The 27,694-nt window shown below is 40.2% G+C and overlaps 1 protein-coding gene across 6 annotated transcripts in view; it reads right to left on the bottom strand.

The window, feature by feature from the left end:
* nolo (ADAMTS-like no long nerve cord) overlaps positions 1–27,694 on the bottom strand; it is a 139,100-nt gene that overhangs the window by 9,439 nt on the left and 101,967 nt on the right. For all 6 annotated transcript variants that reach the window (XR_004580585.2, XM_034317295.2, XM_034317292.2 and 3 more), the window contains exons 5-9: positions 19,267–19,593; positions 13,162–13,303; positions 12,205–12,337; positions 7,855–7,957; positions 7,055–7,153 (exon numbers count right to left, since the gene is read on the bottom strand). Coding sequence is in view for 5 of the 6 variants with exons in the window: in XM_034317295.2 (XP_034173186.2) it covers positions 7,055–7,153; positions 7,855–7,957; positions 12,205–12,337; positions 13,162–13,303; positions 19,267–19,593 (804 nt within the window). In the remaining variant the exon portion in view is untranslated. The remainder of the gene's footprint in view (positions 1–7,054; positions 7,154–7,854; positions 7,958–12,204; positions 12,338–13,161; positions 13,304–19,266; positions 19,594–27,694) is intronic.

Genomic DNA, 27,694 nt, shown 5'->3' with positions numbered 1-27,694 from the left:
ATAAAATATTTATTTCAATTAAGACTTTCTATTCTCATAATTTTTAGTGGTTTAATAATAATTAATTAAAGTTAACTGCGTTTGGTGGAACTCGGAGAATTACGAAACGACTGGCAAGTATGAACAGTACTTTGGAATGAAGTATGTCGAAATTGAAGCAACATCCATGCAAACGCAAAGTTTCATTCCCCGTTTCGCTTCATTTTCGGCCTTTTATTTCGCCAAATGTGAACAGCTTTAGTTGGAACACGCTTTTCACGGTAAGAAGGGAATACGGGGCGAGATAATACCCCTGGTGCAGGATAAAGTCCATAGAAATAGGGGAAACGAGAAAACGCGAAGGAAAGGCAAAGCGAAGGAACAATAAAGTTTCGCGACGCTACTATGGAATCTAATTTCGTATACTAACTGCTATTTGCAAGGTTTCGTATTAGCGTTCAAAAGATTTAAAAGGTTCTTCCAGAACGTCTTAAGGTGGTCATACACATAGAAAATTTTCAATTTTCAATTTTTAAGCTTCTACGCATTTTTACAGAGGCACTGCGCGAAAATGTTCGAAAAATCGAAGTAATTAAGAGGAAACTTAGCGTCGGTCACAACACGTGTATACTATCCGTAGAATATCACCGTTTGTAAAAAGAAAAGGCAACCCACAATGGTACGTTGTAAAACATTTTTCAAGCTTCAAGAAGCGACTTTCCTGCTTCATTATCTGTCGAATGTGTGGCTCTCACGTATACGCCGCGTGACATGCAGAAATATCGAACAAATTTCCTCTCAGCGTGTTGTAAATCCGGAAACAGAGCACAGAGTCTGACCTCTTTGCTTCCTGTCACTGAAGACATGAAATAATTGCTTCCGTTGATCGCTTCTGACGTAGACTCTTCTTTTCCAGTCTTTTTATTACCCATCCATCGCAACGAAACGCGTTAATATAAAGATAATGGAATAAAAAGTGATTGAATATTACGAATGGAAAAATTCAAAGGAACAAAGAATATTGGATAACAATCACCTATTTAATGGTTTTATAGCATTCTCATCGAATACCATCGAAATATATAATTATCTTCTAAAAATTGTTTTAACACCATCTTTAAATGATTCCCTATATTTATCGACACGTTTGTCGCCTGAAGTCCAACAGAAAAATCGGATCGGAAAGGTTGTTCGGAAGTTAGATCGAATTGATTAACACGACAGAGAAGACGATTGAAATCCCGGCTTCCTTATTGCTCACTCTTTCATCCGGACCGATCAGATTCGCTTTTATGTCGAACGAAATCACGGCCGAATCTCAAGTGGCAGGTACCATTTTCAGCGGGCCGCTTCTTCACAGAGAGAACGCGTCTTATTCGAAGACGGCTACGCTGGCCTCAAACTTCTCTCAGCCAGAATAAAGTCTGCTGATCGGTAAGGTGAGGAGAGGTGAGGTTGGAAGCGGTTTCAGAAGAACGAGCGAGAAGGAACGCGAACAAAAAGCCCGGATACCGAAGCTATCGTTCAAGACGTCGAAGGTGGAAAGGTGACATGAACGGGAAAAGCGGAAACCCACTCGACTTAGGCACTTTGCTTTCCCTCTTTACTCCTTTCTATCTTCTGTTTGCCTCTGTTCCATTCTTACTTACTCTATTCTCCCCTATTCATTTCCAATTTTTTTACCTTCTCTTCGCTTCCTATCATTTACGTTAAAATGGACCAAATAGAAATTGTTAAGAACTTATTTGTATTTTTTCATTTAATAAAGTGATACTTTTTTCTCTAGAATCAGTGTTCTCTCTTTTTTTCTAGACTGCTCCTTTACACCTTTTTAAATCAACTGATCGCTCGCTTCCCTTTTCTTGTATTTCTTTATCTAGTCAAGCGATACCCTCTCTTCCCTTGGAACTACTATTTTCGCTTTCTTTCCTTCTATTTTTCCTTCTTTTTGCTTTCGATTACCAAGATCTCTTCGTCCTCCTCTGTTTTCCAACTTCCACTATCCCCAATGTATTCCTGTGCCCATCCCTTTCCTTAGAAGCTTCTTCAAGGAGGTGGTCCGATATCGTGGGAGTGCTTTAAGCAGCCCTGTGCTTTCAGTTCAATATTTGCATGGCTCCTGAGCTCACAAAAGAGAGAAATCTATCAATTCCTGTCTTCCGGTGGTGGCGGTACTCGCCTATCTTTCTCTATCTTCCCTGGCCCCGGATGAAATCATTACCGTGCTGACGGGTATAAGAGGGTCGTCTTTTATGTATCGCTAGCAAAAGGATACCGACGCCATCTCCTCGCTTCTGGCAGCCTGCACGCTTTCCTTCGTCAAGCACAACCCTACACCATTGTGTATCGATCAAGCACGAGATGAGCCGTAAATCACGTTCCACACAACATCTCGCTTACACGTGACTAGGGATGTTTTCGTACGCTATTCGAAAGCACGCTGTTTACCGCCTTTGTTATCGAGCCTGATATAGGATCAGATATTGTGCATATCATGTAGCTCGTACGCGACTTTAGCGCTTTTTTAAGGCTTTCATAATCCATCGTGCAAGATTACTTTTTATTATTGAAAGCTGAGATTTTTTTTTTTTTTAAATATGGCTTCTCAGGGACTTTAAAAGTATAAAGGGGTGGTCGCGAGGGACGAGTGCAACAGTGTGGATAGAGATTAATTATAAAATTACTCTGAATTTTTTAATATCATCTTTTCGGATCAATATTAGGTAGGTGTTTGACTGTACAACTACGCAAGGGGTGGAAAAATAATCTTCTGCGTCTAATATATTCTTTTTACGACTTTTTTATTTCGTGTAGCAAATGAGAAGACTGTAGCATGTATTGACCAAGCAACGGAACATCGTAAATCATACGAGCCCCTTTCTTTGTACGTGACTAGATTTTTCACCCTATTGTGCGTAATAAAGCACTGACGTTCTTCGGTCAATTTCATTACGAACATCATTGTACACATTTTTTTTTGTTTTTTTTTCTTACTGATTTTCTCGTTTTATTATTTTACCCTATTCATATTTATAATCTGTCTTTCATATATTATGTCTGATAAATATTTATGCCTGCATTCACCATTCTATAGAATCGTTCGCTGTTCAAATTTCCCTCGTCACAGGAATCATAAATTTGACCATTTCCTATCATCCTCCGTTAACGTTCAATTTGCAAGGAGAAACTTGTTCCCTACCCATCACGGTATCGGAGATGAGAATCTTAAAATATTCCCAAGTGAAAAGGAACGAATTCGTCGTTACCGAAGGCACATTATGAGTCCGCACGATCCGTGAAATATTGCTGTGCTTTTTACGTATCGCGAGGTACCAGTAATAAATACCGTATCTAGGATGCGCGAGTGCATTTAACGGTGCTCATGAATAAAGCATAACTCCGGTTGGATTCCACCAGGGATCTCCCGTTGATTTTTCCCACTTCGCGTGTACCAGTTGCAAAGTTCCTGTGAGAGCCGGCTAAAAGACGCGACCTTTTTCTTCTAAAACTTGTCCCTTATTGTTGAGTCTCTTATTTGCAACCTTATTCGCGATGCTTTGCATCGGTGGCAGGCGAGGACCACGGAGTCACCTCTCTTCTCGAAAAACACTTCCACCTTCTTTCTCTTGTTTCGCGTTCGCTAGCTGAAATACGATGTTGTAAAATTTTATCACCCTCAGAAGTTTCTTAGCGTTCCCAGTTTGTCTCTGAATATAAACGAAACGATCTCTCGCTCGCGTCGGGTTACGCGTTCAAGTTACTTTAATTTCCTTCGTTGAAACAGCATTGCGACCTCTCCTAAGTCTCGATAATATTTTTATCCCTTGGAACGAGTTACCGGGGGAGATTATTTTTTAAAGGGACCAGTTCCAATTGTTGTCCAAAGTATAAATAGATAAGGAAGCAAGAATTTAATTGGCCCATCCCCAAAAAACCGTAGTTACACCGATAGTGATAAGTACCTGACACCATAACAAAGGGATTAATTCAAAGGCGAGATAAGTTATAGTGGATCGATGAATTTGAGATTCGCCAATTCTCACTGCTGCGTGTAACTACAATATCCCGTTCGCAAAACTTCGAATCAATCCATTCCCGGTGCACCGAGCTAGAAGAGAATCGGAATGAAATCCAAGAGGCTGGAAGTAGACTTAAATTTCCATAAACGCATGAAATCGGACGTCCCCGAAACCAAATGTCTGGAATGCTTCCAGCAGATATCGCGCTTTTCAGGGCACACTTGTCCGACCAGGCAAGAAAATGGCACAGGGGAAAAAGGGATGGGAACAGGGGAGAGTCGGTCATCGAGCATCGTGCCAAAACGAGCCCTGTGAAACTCCCATAGGCGCCACCCTGTCGTTCGAAACTTCTGCATGCTGTGTGCATCCCTTGTATCTCAAGTGCATTTATTTTCTCCACATATGTACACTCGCGATCAAATCAGGCTTCCTCAAGTAAAATGGTGATGTCCTGGGTTCCTTTCTTTCCGCGTAGGCTACCACCTAGACGCCTGTTCCTCTCCGTAGGCATCGCCAGGCATAGCAAAGGGGGTTCTTCAAGGTATTTTCCGCAAGAATGAACCGGAAGAAGAGCTTTTTCCGCCTCTTATCGCGACTATATTTTTTCTCTCCGACCAATCACTCTTACCCCCTATGGAAATCGGTTACCACACAATACCCCATCTCTTTTTAATTCTACTGCACGCTTTGTGCCGGTTATTAAAATTCCACGTTCGTCGACCATCCAGATCGAATTACTTGTTACAATTACAGAGCCACGAGTTTCCAACGACGCGGAATCCCCGCGTGTTTCATTTATCTTGCATCCCTGAGCATGGTTTCGTTTTATTGAAAACACTTCAATCCTCCTCTTCCTGTCACCCCTATTCACGACCTCCTCTTCGTTTTTTTCGCTCGATGCAGAAATGATACTCGAGGAAGCTGTCATCGTCCTTTCCATGAGACACGTGTCTATCTTTTTTTCTTCAACGGAAGGCAGAGGTGGTCGGTGGGGTTGAAAGAAGGCCACGAGGACGTTGGCAGGGCGCAGAGTGGGTTATTTGACGACTAAATTGTCCTGTTTGATGTCGGTGGCTGATGTGGCTTGGAACCTTCTCAAAGAGCATCGCGCAGGGTGGTCGGGGGGAGGATGGGTGAAAGAGGAATTTCACGTGGATTCTTCAAGAAGAAACTGAGGCGAAACGAGTGGAGCCACAATGTGCGTTTATCGTTGGAAAGTTTAGGCATTTCGCGGAAGGTGAAAATCTACCGTCACCCCTTTTGCGCGATCAAACGCGTCTTCTGCTTTTCCAGAGTTATTGGGGGTGATTCGGGGTAACAGTTATGCTTGGTCGGGCTCCCTCGGTTCCTAGAAAATCCGATTTGTACGAATTTCTTGGAGAAGTTCGCCGGATTCGCGAGCGACGCTTTAGAGAGGTGCTAATGTCGTTAGACGGAGGGACGAAAATATTTGAGCAAATTAAGTGCTTTCCGACCACTGAACTACGACGAAGGATATGAAATTACTCGCTACGAGGAAACTGTTTCGCGTCTGCTTTCGTCGTTTAGTTGCAAAGAACGTGGAACTTTTGAAGGCTCTCTCGACCTGACAACTTTGTTAGATTTCTTCTTCTACCTTTTCTCTCTACGATGTTTCCGAATCGTGGAAATTGAAACGATCATACGGTTGGAAATTGCAAAATTTTCAGAGAAATATTTATTTAGAGATATTAATTCAATTCTTTACTGTAAGTACATTGGTGATCAAATCAGGCTTCCCCTTTTAATACTTTTAATATTAATATCATCCAAATTAAGACTTTGAGAATTCCTGCTTAATACTTAGCAAAGCGTCTCACACTTTTCAGTATCTTATAGCAACCCAATTTCCAGGGAAACAGAAAATTTTCTTTCTCGCTATTACCATAGATATCAAAAGTTTTCAGCATTGTACAATGCACCCATTTTCAGAATTTCGAAATTCCACGTACCATTGAGCTCCGTTTCGAACATCGCAGTTCCATTGCATGGAAATTATTTATTATAAGCTCACGAAGGTACTAATTTCATATTTCTGTTTCTTTATCGTAGACATTAAGAGTTTTCAACATTTTCCTACGTACCAGTTCTGAGAATTTCGAAATGTCTCGTTCCGTTAAACTCTGTTACGAATATAGGATTCCCATTGCGTAGGAATCATGAATTACCAACGATTCTAAGGACGCGCGGTTCGACATTCAGCAGAGAGAAGAAACGTAAAATTGCATTCTCGGGTCAACGTTAAACCGTCGCGAAAACGCGATAACAAAACATCTAGCTGGCACAAAGCAAATTGTAGAACGAGTTTCATTTCCCTTTGCAACAATCAGCTCGATCTGTTTACTGTTCCCGGAGGAAATCCGATTTCCTGATACGAATAGACAGATGTAACCAGGATAGGAGAAAGGTTACACGTTCGTCCGCCTCATCCACGGAGCCCGTTAACGTCCTTTTAACAGACAAAAGGTTCCTCTAACTCGCTTAACGATGTTAAACCGTCGGAGAGACGTTATTTCTCTCCTATACAATGTGAAATTGTGCATGCTTATCGCGTGACATGAATTTTCGCGATACACGTGTGTTAAAAAATTATTAATTATTTTTTTTACAAACACAATCGTGAGATAGGAACTTTTCGTCATGAAATATAGCCGATTATCTACGTGAGAGATAAGTATGAAAATCCAGTGAAACGTGTACAAATTTTCAAATATTTTATAGTGCAGATAAATTCCGAAATGTGTACGAATAAAATTTCACCCCTAATGATTCCTTTAAGTTAAGGACCACCTTTTTGACAAAGTACTCGTCTGAAACGGTAATAAATAGCAAGTCTAATTACGAGTCTCAAGACTCGAAATATCGTCACACTAGGTGGTAATAAATATTCCTTTTCCCTGGCATCCCTTAAAGCTCCTAAATTCCAGCGTCAACCGAATGACTTTCGTCTGTCTGTGTGAGTAACTCGTCCTCGTTTTACATGTTCACGGGTCGTATAAGGGTCGTAGTTCCGGTATCTGAGATTGTCTTGCACTTACCTCGCTCCATTTATTGGTCTCCCACATGGGGCATGAGATGGTGTTACAAGTCTCCTGGTTCCTTGGTTTGTGCGTGCTGCTGCACTTATGGTCAGGCAGCTGTAACAATCGGGACTTAACGTTATTATTTATGACATCTCTATTTTTTTATTCTTTCCCTGCCTATTCAAAATTTATTTAATTTCAACAGTATATTGTAAATATATGTATAATCCTTGAAATATTATTGCATCCTCGATTACTGCTTCAACAACCACCTAATGGTTCTTCAAAGGTCGTACAGAAGAAGAAAATGCGGATTCTAGTGATGCCATGACACACCAAGATATTCCTTTGCTGTGTATGTATATTTCTAGCGTACATGTGTTTCACGGGTGCTCGTCGAGTCTCGGATGAGAGGATTTTACGGTGGTTGACAGAGAACCGCGACCGTCGACCCTTCCAGTTTAAACGAACCGAACTGGGTTAGGGTTCGTGGGTTTTGCGAGGCTGTCGTAGGTACTGGAATAGTTGGATGTGTATCTGTAGGACGGATCTAGAGACACGGCACGAATGCATCGTAAAGCTTCAAAGACGAATTATTAACCTATTTATGCAACGAAGTAACCGAGCGAATTTATAATAACGTTCAAAAATATTTAATAAGTACTTTGATGGGTGTATGCTTCATTGGCTCTTGTAATTATGTATTTAAGTAGAAATACAAGAAGGAATATAAAGGTAGAGGGCAATGGGGTGGTTATGGTTGAAATTCAAGAATTTCATATATTTAAGTTATCTTTACTTCAATGGTTATTTACCTTGGTAGTCTCATTCCCATTCTCCTCGGTGCAGAAAATTGTTCTGGTCCTTGAACCACCCCCGCAGCTGGTACTGCACATGCTCCATTCACCAGCTACCCATCTGTAAAGATAAAGGAAACCAAGTGAAATGTAAGGAGTAAATTTGCAATTTTATTCGCAACAGAATAACTGAAATTTTATTCGAAGGAAATTATAATCTGATTAAAACGAATTTATTATTATTAACATATTAATTTAGGAATATTTTGGGCGAGGTAATTGCGGATATTTTCAAACTCCTGCTCTTTAGAAATTCAAATTACACGTTTTTCAGGAAAATCACAAAAAGCTTCGAAAGGATTCGGGGCCACAAATTAAAATCGAGACCTTTCCTTTGACCGGGGTCAAAGCCGGAAGTCATCTTTGATACCGCCATCAGATTCCCGGATTTCCGTTGCTGAAAAACCATTTACACAAATTCCTGTCGAAGGTATCAATCGAACCTCCACATTTACAACTAGCGAGGCTAATTGCTGACGACTCGTACCGGTTAGAGCTGATTTCGTTTAATGAAATTTCTGTTTGAATAATCACTTATATTAGGTAATTTATCTTGAGTAAAATTATCATTTTCATATAATAATTGCAACAGACTATTTGAATTTGCGAGGAGAAAGTGTTTGCCAGACGAGTTCATCGATCGAAACTTTTGCTGGATGCCTGTTGTTCTCGTGGCCATGTAACACGTGTGCCGGTGTCCCGATACGTCCGGCCAGTTTGCCGATTATTTTCCTCCTCGTTGTCCGGTGTAAAAGCCAGCCTAATGGCAGGAAAGCAGACGCTCAATGGCTCTGTCCCGTTCGACGAACCTCATCCGTTTCTATTCTCTTCTACTCACGTCAATTTCTTTTTCACTGAAAGCTCATTTGGTGCACGAGATAATTGGGGCAGATCGAAGGGACCTATTCATTAGCCAGTAAAATTTTTACTTTAATTATTTAAGAATTTAATACACACAGTTGTTCCATTTTTATAAATCAAGATTCCACTCAACGTTCAGAATTTTTATCGGATCAAGAACATTTCAGATTTTTCATCTGCATAGAAACTTTAATTACCTACCTCTTCCTTGGCTTATGAATTACACGAGCAGCCAGGTGCTCGTCGATCGATCTCTCGAGTCGGAATCACGAGATTAATCGTCAAATGTCCCGGAAAACGGTTAATAGAATTTAATTGAGCCTGTATCCGTAACACGACACGGAATAATAGCTGGTGAAGTATTCAGTAGCTTAATACACAGTTGTGGGTAGGCAGCGGTTTAGGAATCCCTGTTCTCCTGGGGGATATGGCTGAAACGCGTCGACCACTTGGCCAACCTGAACCGAATTAAACTAAATTCTCGACCTGGCCAATTAGCACCAATTTAACGTTGACGAGGCCCCACTCCAACGCTGAGATTTATTAATCACGGTACCCGTAGTAGTCGTTAACCTAGCAATCGTTACGTTCGAATTTCTTTTTTTTTTTTACAACGTCGAAACGCCATCCGATCGATCGCGTTTCTTCGTTTTTGCAGCACAAATATTCGTGATTAACGAAGAACGTCGGTCGTTAAATTATTCATGGTCCAATTACGACGATTTTGCTGGTGTAACCTTATTTCCTCTGACGTCCTTAGATTTCACTCTTTTTCTCTCTTGTTACTTTAGAAACAACCCTCAATTGTCAGAAAAATTTGTAAAACAGAAGCATGCAGTTAGGATCGACTTAAAACTGCTGAGAAGTTCTACCGAAAGTTTATGAGGGTAAGATTAACATAGAGTGGTCAGAGACAGGCAGAACGAAAGGGAAATTCAGCGAAGATAAACGTCGATCGACCATCGTTTCGTGAACAACGAACTATAATTCCGATCACAAAGGAACAGGTTCAATATACACGGGCCTCTGTAAGGTTTCAACGACGACTGTATATCTGGTAAGAATGGTTCGCAGCGAGTTTTTGTCCAAACTTCGTCGCCGACGCAATGTCTGCTCGTCCGTGGAACGATTCTCATCGGGAGCGAGCTTTAAAGCGTCTCTTTTTATCTTCCTTTCCTTTATCCGGACAAAGAACGAGCCATATCGTTTCAAGAACTAAGATTGTTTCTTCGAAAAAATATCCTCAGGACATTCCCTTTCCATTTCGTTATTCCGTTCCATCGTTACGTTTTATCTTGGCACAGGATATTCGTGATAAAAATGAAAAAAAAAAAAAAAAAAATAATTTTTGTTTTTAGGTCAGGAACAAATTTCTCTATTACGCCAGCAGCAAGATATAAGAATAAACTGATGCACGCTATAGCTACAGGAAATAAACTGTCTCGTTCCTTCTTTACTCAGCTCGTATGGTCGAACAGTAATGGCGTAACAAGCATCATCCTGAAATAGTCAGTTGTTTCGAGGAGCCATAAAACTCAAAGAATTCCTTTAAATAACTTTTTCATTGGTCTGGGACTTGGAAGAACCAAAGATACCTTCACCTTGCTATTTTATAGCTGACATGTCGTCTCGTGAAGTTATTCTTACGATCATTCTGATCGTCGACCCGAAGAAGAAGAAGAAGACGAAGAAGAAGAAGAAGAAGAACAAAAGAGGTCGGAAGCAAAAAAATGCAGTCATATCACTGGACGAATTGTTTGTCCAGGAGTCAGTCAGCGCATTCTCGTATCTCCTGGTTTGTTCGAGCGTGTTTTTTCGGTGACGTTTTCTTCGCGAATCGATGTAGTGATAAAAAATGAAAAATGCCCGGCGTCGAGCAACGCCCTCGGATGAAGGATCGAGGGAAAGAGCACGAATGGCGGTTGCAGTGATGCTACCGTTTCCTGGATGCTTTTTACCCGGAGGCTTAATGAAGAACGACGAGCGAGTGGAAAATGACGTTGAAATTTCGATAAAGGAGGGAAACATCTCTGTAATTACACGCGATAATGGGATCGATATGCGATTTCCATTCGACAGTTAATTGATAGTCAATTTTCTAAAATTGAGCTTTTAATATTTGCGAGTACCTACTGTATGTTGAAAATAAATTTACACAGAGTTCACGAAACTCTGGGAGGAACTGGTGTGACCTTTAATTTTCGATTTTAACTCATTTACCTGGAGACCATTTTCAGAAATATCGTCCTCCAGACGTTACCACTTAACTTTACCCAACCGGAAGTAGAAAATGCATCGTAGACACTTGGGTAATGTGGCTGGCAGGGAGGAGTGACCCCTTTTCGATATTCAAGCGAGCAGTTCTCGCGGGCAAAGTGTTCGCAATCGGTGCTTTCCACTCTCTCCCTCTCTTTTCGTAGAAGGGATCGGTGCTTGTTTTTTCTAGGTCTCTTTCAGAAAGAGGCCCGCCGGGCTTTTGCTCTTTCCCTCTCGTACCGTCGACTAATGGCCGTTCAGTTCACTTGAAAGCACCGGCCCATCGTGTTCGAGCAAGCTCGTATTGCGAATCCTTTCTCCGGCCGCTGTGTATCCATTTCTCTGACGATTTTCTGCACACCGGCGCACACCTCGTCTAACAATAATCAACGCTGCTTGCTTTGTCCGCGGCCGCTCGTGGAAATTGGTCAGAGAAGATTGGCCACTGTTAATCCCGAAAGTGGGAGTTTCGTTATCACGAAATAGTACACGCGGAAAACAGGAGGAATTTTACAGCAGGTGTGCGCGAAAAACGTGCTTCCGGTCAAGACGATCGCTCGTAAAACAGAAACGTTCAATCCCGAGGACCGATCTTGTCGATTAGAAAAGGTTTAATAAAGTTCCATTTCTAAATTTTACCCTGTTCCTTTAAAAATTATCCTTGCAATATATGAAACTTCATATTTAAAATTTAACAAAAATCTACGTTTTAACGCTGCGATTACCTTTACCCATGGTCTGTGAATACATTGATCTGTACTACTGATCAGCTCTCAACTGTTACCGAATAAAAATTCTTCTCAAAAATAAATCAACTTCAAAGCTTCTAAAACACAATGTACATTGTCAGAGCAAACCAATCAATCACAACCAGAACTAAACTCCAATCCTTTTTTTCATCGACACGAAGGGACAGAAAATCCAGACCACGAGCGTCAATGTCGTTGCCAGATGAAGTCGAATTTTTATCACGGGCCTGTACAAACACGCGATCCACAGTGCGTGCAGAAATCCGCGAACAATCCGTCAAATGACACTGCCTTTGTAGGAATGTGTATGCACGTATTTCGACGCAACGCAACGTAGCCATCCGTTCGAGTCTGATACGCGAAACTGCGTCGGAAACGCAACTAACGTCCTTTGACACGGATAGTGTGCACGCAGACTTGTCATCAGAAAGTATATACTCACTTTGCTGTGCAGGGGTGCGTGTTGCACGGCATCAGGGTCTTCTCTGGCCTGTTGTCCGGATCGCAATAGCTATCGTCCACCACGTTCTCGTCCGGGCCGATGGCTTTGCACACCGCCATCGCTATTTTGAAACCTGATGAAAATAAAATAAAAAATATTAATGTAGAAAAGTGATCCCTTGGTTCCTAAAAAATTAAAACCTCTAGTATTTAAAAAATTAACCTTTCTGTTAGTAGTTTTAAAAATTAAAGGTCACGAATTTCTTTGAATCAATTTACCAAATAGCGTGGTAGTAAGCGTGCAAAGCATTGAAAGGCTCGCGTCAAAGAACATCTCGGTGAAAATTTTGTTTTAGAAATTCTATAGCTTGCGAAATAAAAGCTTTGAAGATGGTGCGAATTTAAATAGATTGCTATGCATGACAGGAATGTGACCCTTTTTTTTTACATTGAAAATGTAATTTGCATTTCGTGTAAGGAGTTAATATTTCATAAAAGGAAGAATTGAAGTTTCTGGTAAAAATTATGTGAATAACCTGATCCTTTTTGATAATACACAGAAGGAGTGGTAAAGCTGCGTTACTGGATAGGGATGCTACTAATAGGAATGATAACATCGTTGAAACTTTGGGGTTATTCGATTCCAAGGTTTTAAATTTTCATTTTCAAAACGAGCCACTTACATATGGGTGTTACATTCTCGTATCTCAAAAAAAAATCTTTTTTAAGATAAAAATTTCAAATAATTCTTGATGCAAAAAGTAATTCAATTTCGTTTCAAAATGACAGCACACCGGGACAGGTGAGAGCCAACTGGTCCAAGTAATCCTTATTAATTTTGACAAAGGACCGAGTAAACGTTTAACGATTCGCAGACTGGGGAGTTCATTAGAATTCATTGCCCTAATAGGTTGGAACTAAGCGGTTCAAGTAAATGAACTTGGTAAGCAACGCTAACCTCCGCCGCATGATTTCGAGCAGGCTGATATCGATTCCAAACTCCAGGAATATCGGGATTGGCAGCTCGATCCATTTCCACCGCACACGCCACACGCATCTGTGTTCTTGTTGCTACCGACCCGCAGGTCACAGCCGACCTTCTGAAACAGAAAGCAACGCCCTCGATTAATAAAACCTTTTACCTACACTTCGCTACAAATGGGCCTCCTTTGTGGATATTACTCACAATCAAACCGCGTAAACTTAACTTGGAAAAATAGACCCATAGAAATCGTCTCCTTTACCTTTTATTTTATTTTCTATTTCGAGTTGCTTGGTCTTCTAAGTAGGGGTGAATTAGTACTTATTAAAATAAAAGAATAATAGGTAATTTACAAGAAATACAGCTGGAAGTTCAAAGTAAAACGAAGCGAAATGGAGGTAGAGAGGTTCAAGTGGCAAAGCTTGAAAAATTAATCAATGAAACGACAGGAGGGTGTGAGGCTAGAGTGGACGTCAGTGCAGAATCTGAATGCTAGCAGGTACATGCTGTCCTGTACAAATTCAGCGGTGCCATCCGGGAAGAAAGAAAAAGGCGAAGGGGGAAGCTGACGTCGATTCGTGACCTGGCTCGGACGGCAAACTGATTTGTCATTCAGGCTGCATGGAGGTTTGCTCGGAGGTCGAGGAGTACATTATTCATCCCTTATCCGGGCGAGAAGAGTGAACCAAACTGGTGGCGAAGGTGTCAGGTAAAGGGGAGACGAGTCGAGGCAGGATATGCTTCAGATCGAGATAAAAAGAAGAAACAAGAGCCTAACGAGATTCTACCTACCATCTGTCTTACAGGGCTCGAATAGTGTTTGAATCAATTTATTCTATTTATCATTCATGAAACTTAGAGGGATGTTAGAAATATATAGCACCAGCAAATTTTATTTCACGCTGAATATTCGAGGCTAATGTTCGATTGCACCCTTCACGTAAGAATTTCCCACCAAATTCTGTCAATCTCCTGTCTTGCTTAGGTAAAAGGGCGTCTTTTCATCAGGAACACGTACGCTCCTCGCCAGCATTTAGAAACTGCATTTACACTTCAGCGAAAATTCTTGGATGGTTCGAGCGCGCATCTCATCCGTAGAATTCGCGTAGGAAGTAACTTTAGAGAATCGTGCTTCTTTAGCAGCGAAAAAAAGCAAAAAAAGCAAGGAGACAGAGTCAAGGTGCTTGAAAGGAGGTTTCCCATTTCGGTACTAATGGGTATCAAGTGGTCAAGTAGAACGTGATTATCTAAACGTGTTAGCAAACTCCTCCAATATTTCAATGAAAGAAAAATCAATCGAGTATTTTTAAAATAAAAAGCGACCATTGATATTCCGACTCCCATTTTGGATTACTAAAGAATTCATCAAAAATTTCCTGAATCTCGACGATCCCGACATTTTTTTACATTCAGTCAGGGACAAATGTGAAAGGAACAGCTTGCACATGTTCGTGCACATATCAAACTGTGCCTCTGTCTGGGTGCACAATACACGTTCGGTCGCGCAAACAGAACGAAAGGGAGACACAATACGGGCGCTCAGGATTAGGTTTACTTTGCTCGAGAAGTGGAAACCTGCAGCGGAGCCCCGTAATTGAAGGATAGGACCATCGAAGCAACCGGTTATTTCTCTAGGTAAACAAGCCAAGAGAAACGGCCAGCCGGTAGGACGTGCAAAATGAAATATCGCGGAACTTAAAGGCGTCGATTCTCTATTCTCGCAATCCGTGCCTGTCCTCGCTCGATCCGAGCAAATAATACCATCACCGTCCAGTAAATACTTTCCTACCAAACCTATAGACTCGTTCATGAACGAGCGGGTACAAAAGACTCGTTTGAAAAACTGCTAGGAGATCGGATTTGTAAATGGCTTTCGAAACTACCATTTCCGAGGAAATTCTGTTTGTTCTGAATGCAGAGAGAAAGGAGGAACTATAGGTTGCTCGACATAGAAATTCAGTGCTTAGAAATTAGAGGCATCGATAGAGATATATAGAGTGGGTCAATAGTAATACAGTTTGGATCTCGGTAATTCTATTAAAATTAAGACTCTGAGAATTCCGGGTTTTCCTATATATCGCCATTTTCCCTATAGAAGCCTGATTTGGTCGTGAGTGCACACGCAAAGCAAGTATTTATTGATATTTTATTGTAGACGGAAGAGAATACAAAATAAATCAGGCTCCTTTTAGATAACAAGATCTTGGTCGAGAGTAAATCAACGATTTCAGCGACTTCCCGTCTCCCAGCTATTTCGTTACGTAAATTTGACTGGCGTTCAATTATTCAAATTGGCTTTTAAGGTTCCATTCGGTAGTCGGTACACCTTCCGCAGCCCTTACCGTCCAGCCGAGTTAGCCCATTACGCTCAATACACCCTTCCCTTCACGTTTCTCCCTTCATCACCCCCTTCCAACGATTCTTTTCTCTACACTCGTTTCTGCCTTTTAACATAGTTCTGCCGGAGAATGGGATTTCCTCGCTGTGCAGACAGGGCTGGCTTGCTCTCCACCCGATCACTTTGTCCGCCTTATTCCGGCTGTTTTCACTGAAACGATGGAATTTATCCGTTGAAACTTGTACACCCCCCTAATTCGTTGGATACTGATCGCGAACGAATATCGTGAGCTTTGTACGATATTTAAGAACAAAAGCAGTTGGATTTACTTAGCGTAACTGACAAAAATGAAAGCTTTGCGTTGAAAAGCGAATTGAAAGGGGTGTTATATTTTTTCATAGACGTCTGTGAATTTCTATGGCGTCCTTGCACATCAATTATGAATATTATGTTTTTATATAAACAGAGATAATCCTGAGTACAAAAGCAACTGGATTCGCTTAGCGAAATTAATAAAGGCGAAAGGTTTGTATTACGAAGGGTAAAGTGAAACGTTTTTTTTTAATAAACTTTTCGAAAAATCTATGTAAATTTTTATAGCATGCTAATGTATCATAGCGGATAAGATTGCATTCAATTATACCTATTTGTGAAACAAGTTTGCAATTAAAAGTAATGAAATAATTAATTTCTAATGAAGCACTCGAAACAGCGAATGCATCGGGCAGAGAGATAGCCAAATACATGGTTATTCCCGGTGAACAAGTGGAAAGGGATGCAAAACGAAGCAATCGGAGAAATTTCAGGACAGGAAGACAAACTCTAACGAGTCGTGATAGCACAAAAGCGTCGAGCACTTATCGAGCGTGTCCAACACGAGAAGAGAAACTTGCCGACGCTTTAATAATGCAAAACCAGTTTGCGTTTACCGGAGCTCGGTTAGTGCTTAATTACGTAGACCTGTCTGCTGATTAGATATTGTCCTTCCAACTTTGCCGACACTCTGACCCTTATGAAATCCCGTTAATTATTTCTTGACACCTTTCCCGAACGTTTCAGCGAATCGTCCCTTGCTTGTCTGGCTTTCCACTGAATTTAATCTTTTATAAAAACAAAATTAGACTTCATGGAATCCAAATTTAATTAAGCATAATGCAAAGTGTAAATTGATTAAGTTTCTATTTTAATATTTTGGCGAAATAAAAATTTGGAGTTCTAAGCAATAAAATCTAAAGCTTAAGTACCGTACGTCGCCGACTCTTCAGACACGTTCGGATCTAAGAAAACTCAAGACACCTCCAGCTAAGAATTAATGGGTAGTTAAACGACTACTTAAGCGACTAATCGTCGAAGTAGTCCTTGGTGGCCTGTTTCTCGGTACACAAAGTCGTGAACGGTGTAAAGTAACATCGAATTAACTTAATGGACGAGAAGTGCGGGCGTTACGACGCACCCAGGGTAAATATTGGCCAAAGACGACAGGACTCAGCCTCGTTAGCTCGTATTTTCCATGGTCGAAGAAGAACGCGGTCGTGCACAATCGTAGCCAGAAACCAAAAGTTATAAATAAGTTTGGACGAGTCCAGCGGCGACGGGACAGGATAGAAGAGGGTACAGATAGGGCGTCGTGTGCTGTTCCAGCCGGGCAAATTTTCCGGCCTCGAGTTTCCGTCCGAACTTTCTTCCTCGCTAAGTTTCGACAAGGGATGCAGCAATTGCGACTTAATTCTTAACCGGCGCTTTTCAACGTAATCTTAGGGCCTCCTCGCGATCGCATATTTAAAAGTCTGATCACCGCTTTTAATTAATTATCCTGGCAGACGAGTCGCTTCCGGGAAGTCATGCCGCGAATATCAACTAGAAACTGCAGGAAAGTTGCGAGGATGGAGAACGTGAAGAAACTTTTCTTTTTGTTTCTTTAATAAAAAAAAGGAAATGTGTGTGCTCAAGTACAAAAGCATTTGCAATATCGTTGTAATTCGAATATTTCTTCAGAAACTGAATCTTCTCTTGCTCCAATTTTTTCGTGAAGATTTAAAAAAATGTTATAATTAAAGCTAGAGTAATCTTTATACCTATCCCATTCGGTTCGAATATGAATTTATCTCGTACGAATTTTGAAGACACTGCAATTGGGTCACGAGGAAAATAAAGTTCAGTTTCGAAACTGATAGTAAAACGATATTGTACATTTGTATGTGTGCACACATATATTCTCATACACTCGTTAAATTCGTATTAACAGCGTCATAAAACTTGCAAATGAATTTGACTGTATTTCGCGAGCGTACACAACGTCGGATATTCGACGAGATTATTCTTTAGCATTTCTTTTTTTAGAGTAATCGAAAGTTTATTTTTCATATAAAGTGGATCAGTGCGAAGAATTAATGTTATATTTTTGGAAAATTATGCGCTGAAATGAATTCAGAAAGAGAGACTGTTGTTTTTTGAAATTGTCGGACATATTACGCGCCGTGGTTACTGCGACGTCTGATCAATGCCTGACCTATACTACTGATTCTCTTATTTCCTGACTTTTCAACGAAAATATTGATTTCTCTTTTTCTGGACGATATCAGGTGTTAAAATTGCACTAAAAATATATACTTTAGTACTTGTTCCAATTGCAAATTTAAATTTATCATTTTTTATTAATTTAATTTATTTATTAAAACAGAGTTTGTCGCAATTTACTTTAATCAAATAAAGCCATCGCTGATTGAAATCCGCTACAATCTCCAGAGTGATTAATAATAATGAACAAATTTGGATGGGCATGCTTATTACGCCTAATTAAATTTATTATAAACAAATTGTCCTCGCGTGTCGAGTGATTTTCTGACGGGTAAAACACGTTTCAAAATAAACGAATATCGAGATTGAACTTTTTCAGTTTTCCATCCTCGTTTTAACGAAAATAATTTAGTTATTTCGTTCTGAAAATTAAACAATCGAGAGCATAATTCGTTGCAACGACATCGAGATACCATCGGTGTTCTCGCGTTGGATATTATTTAGGGTGGAGGAACATTAGCAAGTGCTACGTCAATATTCAATTCAAACACGATGAATTTGTGTACATACCGAGGCAGCTTATTTACCTGTATATTACTCGCTACGTTTCTGGGATATTGTAATTGTTAATTAAAAGTTGTGTGCCGTGTCGTGACTGATACCATTAGGAAATGTTCCATGGCATATTAATCAACCTCCCTTTCTTTTACCCTATTCTTTCTCTTTTTAACGTAAAGTCAATTGCGAATAAAAAATGTATATTTCAAATTAATTTATCCAATTTAATTTATACCAGTTCAACTATGCCCACGATGCACTATGCCCGATTAAACGCGAGCCGGAAATAGCGTTCGACCGTGTGTAAAACACAAGATTGGATGGAGGGTAGTTCAGCAGGGCAAACTTGCGAACTTTCGTGCGAAGCACAAAATATGGCGCGCCAGAAGGGATACCGACACTGCACAAAAATTATTCTCTCCCGTGAGATGAACGTTTCCGGTTCTACTATTGCCAACTTCGTTCGAATCGAATGCTAGCAGCAGTCACTTATCAAATTGGATTCTAAGTAAACGGAAACACTTTTCTGCATTTTCGATAATAAAATTTACATGATGGAACCTTCTCTATTTCGGTAGCGAGAAATTAACTATTTAAAAGTTTCCAAGTAGAGAGTGTAAAATTGGAAGAATTTGAACAATAATAAAAAATGAAATAATTTCACTCACCATGCATTCACCACCGATGCAAACGTCCATACCCTCGGTGTAGCATTTCGTGCCGTCTTCAACTTTGTCCGCCAGTTGAACCACAATGGTTTCTTCGCTGTCGAGCTGCAAAGCCTCGGTGGCGTCGTGCGGAAGCGTCTTTTCGACGGACGTTTCCTGTCGAAGCCGGTTCTCGGAATTCTCTAGTGATTGTTCACCGCGGCAGATCAAAGAACACGGTCTACTTGGATCGTAATGCGGATACCATTTCAACAATTGTCCGCTATAGGGGACGTCGTCGAAGGCGGCGCACTGTTCCGCCCGGAAATCGCTCGGTTTCTCGCAAGGCTGCAATCAGAAACCATTGTTTTTTGTATAAACTAGGATTTTTTTTTTTTTTAATTTATATCTTGTTCTTATAGCTTGTAGAAATGAGATGATAAATTAAGATAGAATGTTTATGAGATTAAAAGGGGTTGGTGTTTCGTTTGCGTTCCACGGTACTTCATCATTCGTGGCTTGTAACGTCAGTCAACATACTCAACCGCGTCGATGGACGCTAATTATCGAGGTAATTAACCGGTTCGTAATCAGATCGAATACGACTCGAGGGCGTTTCGATTGTCCGTTTTTGCCACCAGCCTGATGTAAATTCATGAAAAGGGTTCGTTAACATCCACTATCATTCATTGTTGTCATTGTTCCTTAATAAATCCAGTTGCATTTTAATGCATCACATTGCATGTGCATAATGCGAATCAATTTTTCTTAATGAACGAATCAAGGAACATTAGGCAAAATATTTTCATCAATTTTAGGGGTGATAAATGAAGGTGGTGCTATCGAATTAGAACGATGTCGAGATAGTTCTCCATATTCAAGGAATAATCGTTGTTCTCAATGCTCGCCGTATCACTATCGAATTCTCCTAAGATTTAATCGAATTATCGATAGATCCCAACGTGGCGAGAAGTTTCAGATTCAAAGTAGCGGAGGCAAGTTCCACTTCGAGTAACCCCACATTTCCAACTACGAATCAAGTTAAAACTTCATCGATGTATATCAATGTTAATTCAAGATGAATCCCCTCCAATCAACTGATAATAAAATAAATCAAGTATACAAGCAAAATTTCAGTATTTTAATAAGCATTGTCTGATTATTATATCAAATAATACCATCTTCGATAAAATGAATAACAAAATTCTACTGAAATTCCCACGTTACTCAGATTAAATTATTAAAATGTTATCAATGGAATCAAATTAAATTTTCCATGAAAATTTAATATCAACAGATTATCCTTAATTCAAAAAACATACATTTTCTGTTTCATTCCATTTACATCCATTCTCTCTCCATTACATTTTTTTACCGAGAAAGTGGAAACAGTTTCGAGTCAATTCTCTCGTTACCATCATACTGGGCAGGCAACTATTTCGTGGAAACCGCGTAGGATCTCGTGGAAACAGCCTTTTCAATTGGCTCGAAATTTTCCACGAATATTCACCCGATCCTCGAAGGAGTTGAATAGGAAAAGTCATTCAAACGTTACATTGGGCAGCGTTTTTGGGATGAAATTGACTTCCACCAATGGTCAGCTTTATTTCCTCGTAGAACGCATAACCAGCTACTCGTACCAGATACATCGGCTTTTTGCATTCTTTTTTTCCTACCTCGTTTTTGCACGGAAATACCCCTATCTGGTTTTATTTCACCCTCCGCAACTGTCCCTAGCGTCCTCTTTCCGCCTACAGCTTTTTTTCGCGGAACAGCGGCGTCGAATTACTCGGCGATCTATCATTTCTCGCGTCCGGAATTTAAAACGCTACTTGCGGGACACCTGTTACTGAACAGCATTGCCTGGTTAAAAATTCAATGAACTGGTGTAGGAAAAAAAGAGTCGACGATACCGACCCCTGCATGGATCCGATTCGCGCGAAAGGCAAATAACCAATCGTTTGAGCAAATATAGGGGTGAAATTGCGGAATGATGCCATTTTGAAGCTGTGGTTTCGTGTTACGGAGAATTGGTCTGGAAAATTCGTCGAATAGATGAGGGCTGATTTTTTTAATAGTTAAAAAACCTGAACCCGAAAGAATCCTTGTTATTTTAAATCGAGTTGAGACTTCGCATATATAAAAAATAATTTACATTTGTAGTTGATAAATATTCAAAGGAGAAGATTAAATTATGGCCTGTAACGGTTGAACTTCATTTCTGGGTGGTAACGTTCCGGTACGATAATTGTTGCGAAGAAAATGGTAATAGTATGTTAACAGGTAGTAACACGGCTTGAATCCCCCATTGTCATAATTGTGATATAATCCCGAGGGATTAAGGATTTAAAGCTCTCTCGGGTCTGGGACGCCGTGAAATAGCGCCAGTGTGTCTGCGTAAACGTAGGAAAAGTGAACGACCGGAAGAGGAAGGTGGAGGGTGTCACCCTTTTTCAGTCCGCGTAAAATTACTTTCACTGACGCAACCTAAATGACAACGCCCTCCGAGCGGAAATTCTTTGAAATAACAAATGAAAGATAACTCGTGTACAGCAAGTTTGCGTTTTAGAAAATGTTGCCTCCAGTTATGTTCTCGTACCATGGACATTTAATTAGCAAACAGTCTACCACTTTCGCAAAAAATTAGAAATGTTTTCCTTTCATTGTAACAAAAACCCTCTTCTCGTAGTGTGAATGAGAAAACGTTTTGAAATAAAATTAATGCAACGAAAAATGAGCTCTGACGCATGATAGTGAAATCTCAAATTGAATTAAAAATGTGCTATAATTTCCTTGAACTCTTCATTTAATGAGTGATTTTTCAAATAAACGATACTAATGAACGTGTTAATTGTTTAGAGAGTATGTTGCCTTAGCAAAAGTGGGGGCTCTTAGGAGTGGCGACCTATGTCACCAGTCAAGGTATTATCCATTGTTTCTGGGGCAGGCAGCGTAATCGGCTAAAACGTCTGGCAAATGCCCGTTGGGGATCCGACGAAACGATGGGTTGTAGAAACGTTCTCGCGTAATGAGTAGTTGAGATTCCTTGTTAAGGAGCGTCTCAACTCTGCACTGCGGCTTTCGTGGTTTCCAACCTGGTTTCGCATAGTTCCTTCTTTGTCTGCTTTTGCCCTTAACACTCGCGCCATCCCTTCAACTCTCGAAAGTAGACTCCCAGTCTACATCCCTTAACTTCGTGATAATCACGAACCCATCTTTCACTTTACTTTTTATCCATTTCGAAGAAACTAACAATTTTTCTTTTTCTATACTACATCACCGTATTACTTTGAGGGAAAGAGGGTCACCAGTGACTGACACTATGAATTTAATAACTGAACAGGATAATTAAGGAAAAATTAAAAAAGCATTAATTAATGCTTCAAGCCCGTAATTATGGACCGGCAAATTTATAGCGAAGGGGGTAATTAATTCAGACGAATTCATGAACTTTCCCAAGGTTCCTTCAAAGTTGTATAAAATAAAAATTTCAAATTTTTCAGCTAAATAAATTTAAGTGTTTTTATGAAAACGTAAAGTATTTTCTCAAAGTAGAACAGTCCACAATGAAAGTTGACGTCAAAGGTAGGTAATGGTAGAATAATAATTAAAAGTGGTGCAGTGAGATTCGTTTCTGTTCCCTATTCAGGCATCCGTTTGTAAGTATCAGTGTCTGACCACGTCGAAAGAGGAACACAATCGCGACGTAAATTACCCGAGCAGCTTCACTTCAAAGCTCTGAAACGCGAGAGAACTCGCGTCACGAAAAAGCGTCGTCGTGCCACGACGACGTCCAGGAGAAAGAAGAAGAATATGATTCACCTTCGACGATGTCAAAGTCACAGTCTCAGCGAAATAGCTCGTGAATAGCCGCTCATTGAGGCGCGGTAAAAATAAAAGAGAAGAGCGTGTCGTGTGGTCGTTGGACAAGAATCGGACGATATCTGTGGAGAAGATGGAAGCGAGCCTCGTGGAAGGCCATTTTCTCCATCCAACGACCGAGTGACGTTTTCGCCTCGTCGGTATAAAGGAAAATACATGCTCGTGGTCATGATAACACCGTCGATGCTCTTTTGCCCGACAGCCAAGAGAAACGAACGATCGAGCATCTTGGGATACAGGCTGCTCGCGAAAATAACATTTCTGAAAGGTGTTCGGGACAAGTGGCTGCTAGAAATCTTGTTATCTTCTCGAGAACATTCGAAAAAATTTGTGGAAATACCCGTACTTTCCTCTTACCGGTGTTCCTTTCTGAACGAGGATTTCGGAAATCGGGTTCTGAACTCTGAGAGATTTTATAGAAAATTCTGATCGTCTGTGAAATTTCAAGTTTACTTGATTTCATACTGTAACTTATTTATTATTTCTGCAATTTATAATTAATTGATACCTTTATTAGCCTAACTCTTGAACAGCAAAGATCTACCACGACCTACATTTTATCGTGAACCTTCCTCTATCGATCGAGAGTTCGCGAAGTGGGACTGTCGTGGTTAAGAATGAAAGAGTACCGGAAAAGAAGAACAGGAAACAGAGGAGCCGGCACGTTTCTCGATTATCCGTATTTACGGAAATTCCGTCCACGTTACACCCGATAACTTTCGTAACGGATTACTCGTCGAAAGTTTCGTCTGGTGTGAGTTCAGCCCGATAAACTACACCCAGCGAATCGCCAATGCAGTCAAATAGACCCAGAGGGTCGCCAACGACTCAAAGGGATGGAAACGCGTCTGTTTCTGGGGAATTATTATGTTTGGAATTTCATCTTGAAGAATATTTTTATATCTTCCTTTTTTTTCAGGAAGTGTAAGTGTAAACTTGGCTTGCTCGATTTTTTTATTATACCGATGATTAATATTAATTCGTTAAACTTTACTTTGAGGTGCACAAAATTATTGATTTTTTTTGTTTTTTGTTTTAGAAGAAGAAACAAACGATTCTGATATCACAGTGTAACAGATGTTTCACAGTGACTATAACGAAGAAGGATATCCAGCAGAGCAAACAAGAAACAGAATGAAGATGCATCCCAGCGAGCATTGCCAAGTTTACACAGCGAAACGATGGCATTAATTCCAAGGGCAGATCCTTTAGATAACAAGAATCGTCGATGCAGAGGTATACGAGCTGCCACTTCTTCCAGACGCCCATTGGGTTTCCACGATTTTAATCCTAGAACCGCGGATTTCGCTTGATCCACCAATTCCCCTTTCTAGCTAACCCAGGCCAGACTGCAAACAGATTCAACCCCGTTTTCAGCTTCGTTCTAACGATACTCTCTGATTCTCTGTGATTCGACCTGATTTCTTCTTCTCTTCTTCGTCAAACACTTGCTCTACTTTGCCATAGATGTTTTCCGTTATCATCGTTGATTAGATTTGAGAAGTGATGGATAATGTAGAAATCCATGCACCTATAAAAATTTTACATTCAATCAAATTTAACTTGACCACAGTGCAAAAATTAAGGCTCTATTTACGATTATTACAACGTTTTCATAAATTTAATTTCACGTTACTTCTCAAACATTATACCAACGATATCTTGGAAATTATGTTTGAAAACCAAATTAATTTTTCCTCGAGGAGAACTCCTTTTTCCTCTGAATATTCCGACTTTCTCCGAGTTCTCTTTTAATTGTAAACTTTTATAGAGACGTTTGAGAACGCGCTTGATTTCATTCCACAGTTTGCAGTTAGAATTTACTTTTCGGCCAGATAAAACGAATTTCCATTTGGTTCCCTTTCACTGGTCCACCGTTGGTACGGTCTTTTCTTGCCTCACATATCTTTTAGCCGACTCGAATTCTTTCTCTCTTAAAACGAAGAATATTCTTTATTTCCATAATTTCACGGAACGTTTCTCCTCATTTTTCGAATCGTTGTTTCAACGGGAACACGTCGCGTCGGTCGATCTCTAATTAAAGCTCGAGGACATCGATCGAAGGATACACGCATTAGGGGCATATGCAACTTTGTTATTGACCGACTGCCAGTTGCCCTTGGTTTCATGGAAGCTGACCTGATTTTCCCTTCGTATTCTTCGTCAGATATTGACGTCAACTGACCTTTCACATCCTAACCATTGCATCGTGTTCGTTGCTATAATACACGTTTGTACATAGGCAGTGTTCGAATAAAAATAACACAGTTAAACGAGAATAACGTAATTGTTGTAGAAAAATAATTATGAGGAGTTAACTATATTCAGCTAATATTAATCAGAAAACTTTGCCCTGTGCTTATAGTTGGTGAGAGAAGTTTGTTAAATAAAGTTCAACCTAATTCCAGGCCACATTGTAACAATTCCTGGTTCCACTGAATTTGACCTGATTTTAGCTTGGCTCGTGAATCACTGACGTCAAATGGATCCTTCTTGAATCAAGCGTAAAATTAACACCGCTTCCAGTTTGCTTTTCATTAAGCTACGTGTTATTAATGCGACAGAACGTTGGAGCGACAGCAATTTTAAGAATTAACTTTTTTTTCCCGATGGACATTAATACTTTGTTCAATGGAGTATTAATTAGTTATATTTCATATCAATTAAAACATAAATTATTTTTTAAAAATAAACTCTGAATATCGAACATTATATTAACAACCATGTACTCTCTTGAATAAAGAAAATTGAAAGGTCTCCAGATATTAAACGATAGAAAGAGGTAACGTTTCAGCAAGTTGGCGACTCCCAAATCCTCTGAAGTATCGTTTTCATGCATCGACAGGACGTTGAAGAATCGCGAGTGTCGAGACCGTTGTCCGGTCGTATTTTTCATCGATTTGTTCTATAATCGGTCGTCTCTGTCTTTCTTAATGTATACAACTGCCATCAGGAATAGACTCGAAGCGGTGGTGTGCATGCCGCTAAACCGCAATCTCGGTTACGACAGAGGGTTGTGGTTTGGCTCGATTAGATTTCAAGGGCACTGCGGTGTCACATGAAGTTTGTTCAAATCGTCACATGTTGTCGAAATACATTTATAAAAAGTTACTCAATGTAACTTTTTTAATTTGAAAAAGAATCTATGGAAATTCTAAAATATTTTCAAAATCTTGATCACATTTTATACGTACACCCCCAACCAGTGTCTTTTTTGCACTCCACTTCGTGAATCGATAAACAAGGATTTTTAGTGTCGAATCGAGAGGCCGAAGAACAAAAAGGAAGAAAGACAAAGAGGTCGTTTTGACGCCAGGCTCGTGGCCCTGCCGAACAAATAGAAGAATAAAAAAGGGATTCGAAGGACGAACGAACGAGAGATACGTTTCCAGTTGAGCTCTGAATCCACGTTGCATTCTGAAGAGCAACGGGTCTCGTGTCTGATGGCAATCACAGAAATGCATTCCGTGAACCGTGCGGAGTGCTGCATTTCCGTGCATCGAGACGTTCTGCCATGTGAATATCCCTTTGTACGTGGATGCGTACGTGGCCGATTGCATAGAAGCATCGTATGCAAGTGTCTGCGTGCGTGTATAGATTTGCGTGGACAAACTGGGTCATTGATGGTCGGCAAAGGACTGTAAAGGAGAATTAAACGGGATCTGAAAGGAACCGCATCTGTGACAAGAAAATGCTCTCATTTACCTTCTCTAATGGATCGAAGAAGAATGATGATTTTGTAATTAGAAGACGAATTGAAAGACTTTAATAATTATTTTTTTAACTAATTATAGATAAAATTCAACCTTAAAAAAAGTGGTCCATCACTTTCAAAATTATTTTATAATAAGAAAAATACATAGAGACGAATTTTCCAACGTAAACGGATCGAAAGGTAACACGCGTCCCTAGATACTAGACGCATCAAACCCGATCGTAAAAAATTAATCGTCCAGAAAGCGGAAGTGTGTCTGCCCTCCTAGAATGGCTACATGCTAGGTCAGTGTTTCTCAAAGAGTACCCATAGAGGGTTGATGGCGAGTGTACACTAATATCTGAAGTTTGAGAAACACTGTGCTGGATGTATCATCGAGGTTGTTGCACTGTTCGAAGTCCGCCACAATGAGGGACAATGTTCAGAAATAAATTCTAATACATCGACCACCACAGTGGAAATAGCCTAGTACGGCGCACTATAAAATTTTCAATTTTTCTGATATTTGTTAAATATTACTTTCACTCCTACAACCCTTATTACTTATTAAATCTATTTTCCCAGTCGACGTTTAATGAATGTTCGTTCGCTGGGCATTATTAATTTCTCGGCCGTACTGTTGCAGCGACGCTAATGGCATCAAGCTACGTACTCGCTTTAATTTCATAAAATAATAATATTAACAATTCTACCGGTAACGCGGTTGAACACCGTTGATTACCACCTAATTAGATCGGCCAGGATCATGGTAACTAAATTCAAATTCTCCTCTCTCGTGTATCGAACTGAAATAATAGGGCAGATGATTTAATTCGCGGTGAAGATCGTGATTTAATGATTTCGATCCGTGTT

This window comes from Osmia lignaria, chromosome 16, assembly GCF_051020975.1.
Source record: "Osmia lignaria lignaria isolate PbOS001 chromosome 16, iyOsmLign1, whole genome shotgun sequence".
NCBI classification, from domain to species: Eukaryota; Metazoa; Arthropoda; class Insecta; order Hymenoptera; family Megachilidae; genus Osmia; species Osmia lignaria.
The sequence above is the reverse complement of the archived record's forward strand: the minus strand, read 5'-3'. Positions and strand labels throughout refer to the sequence as shown.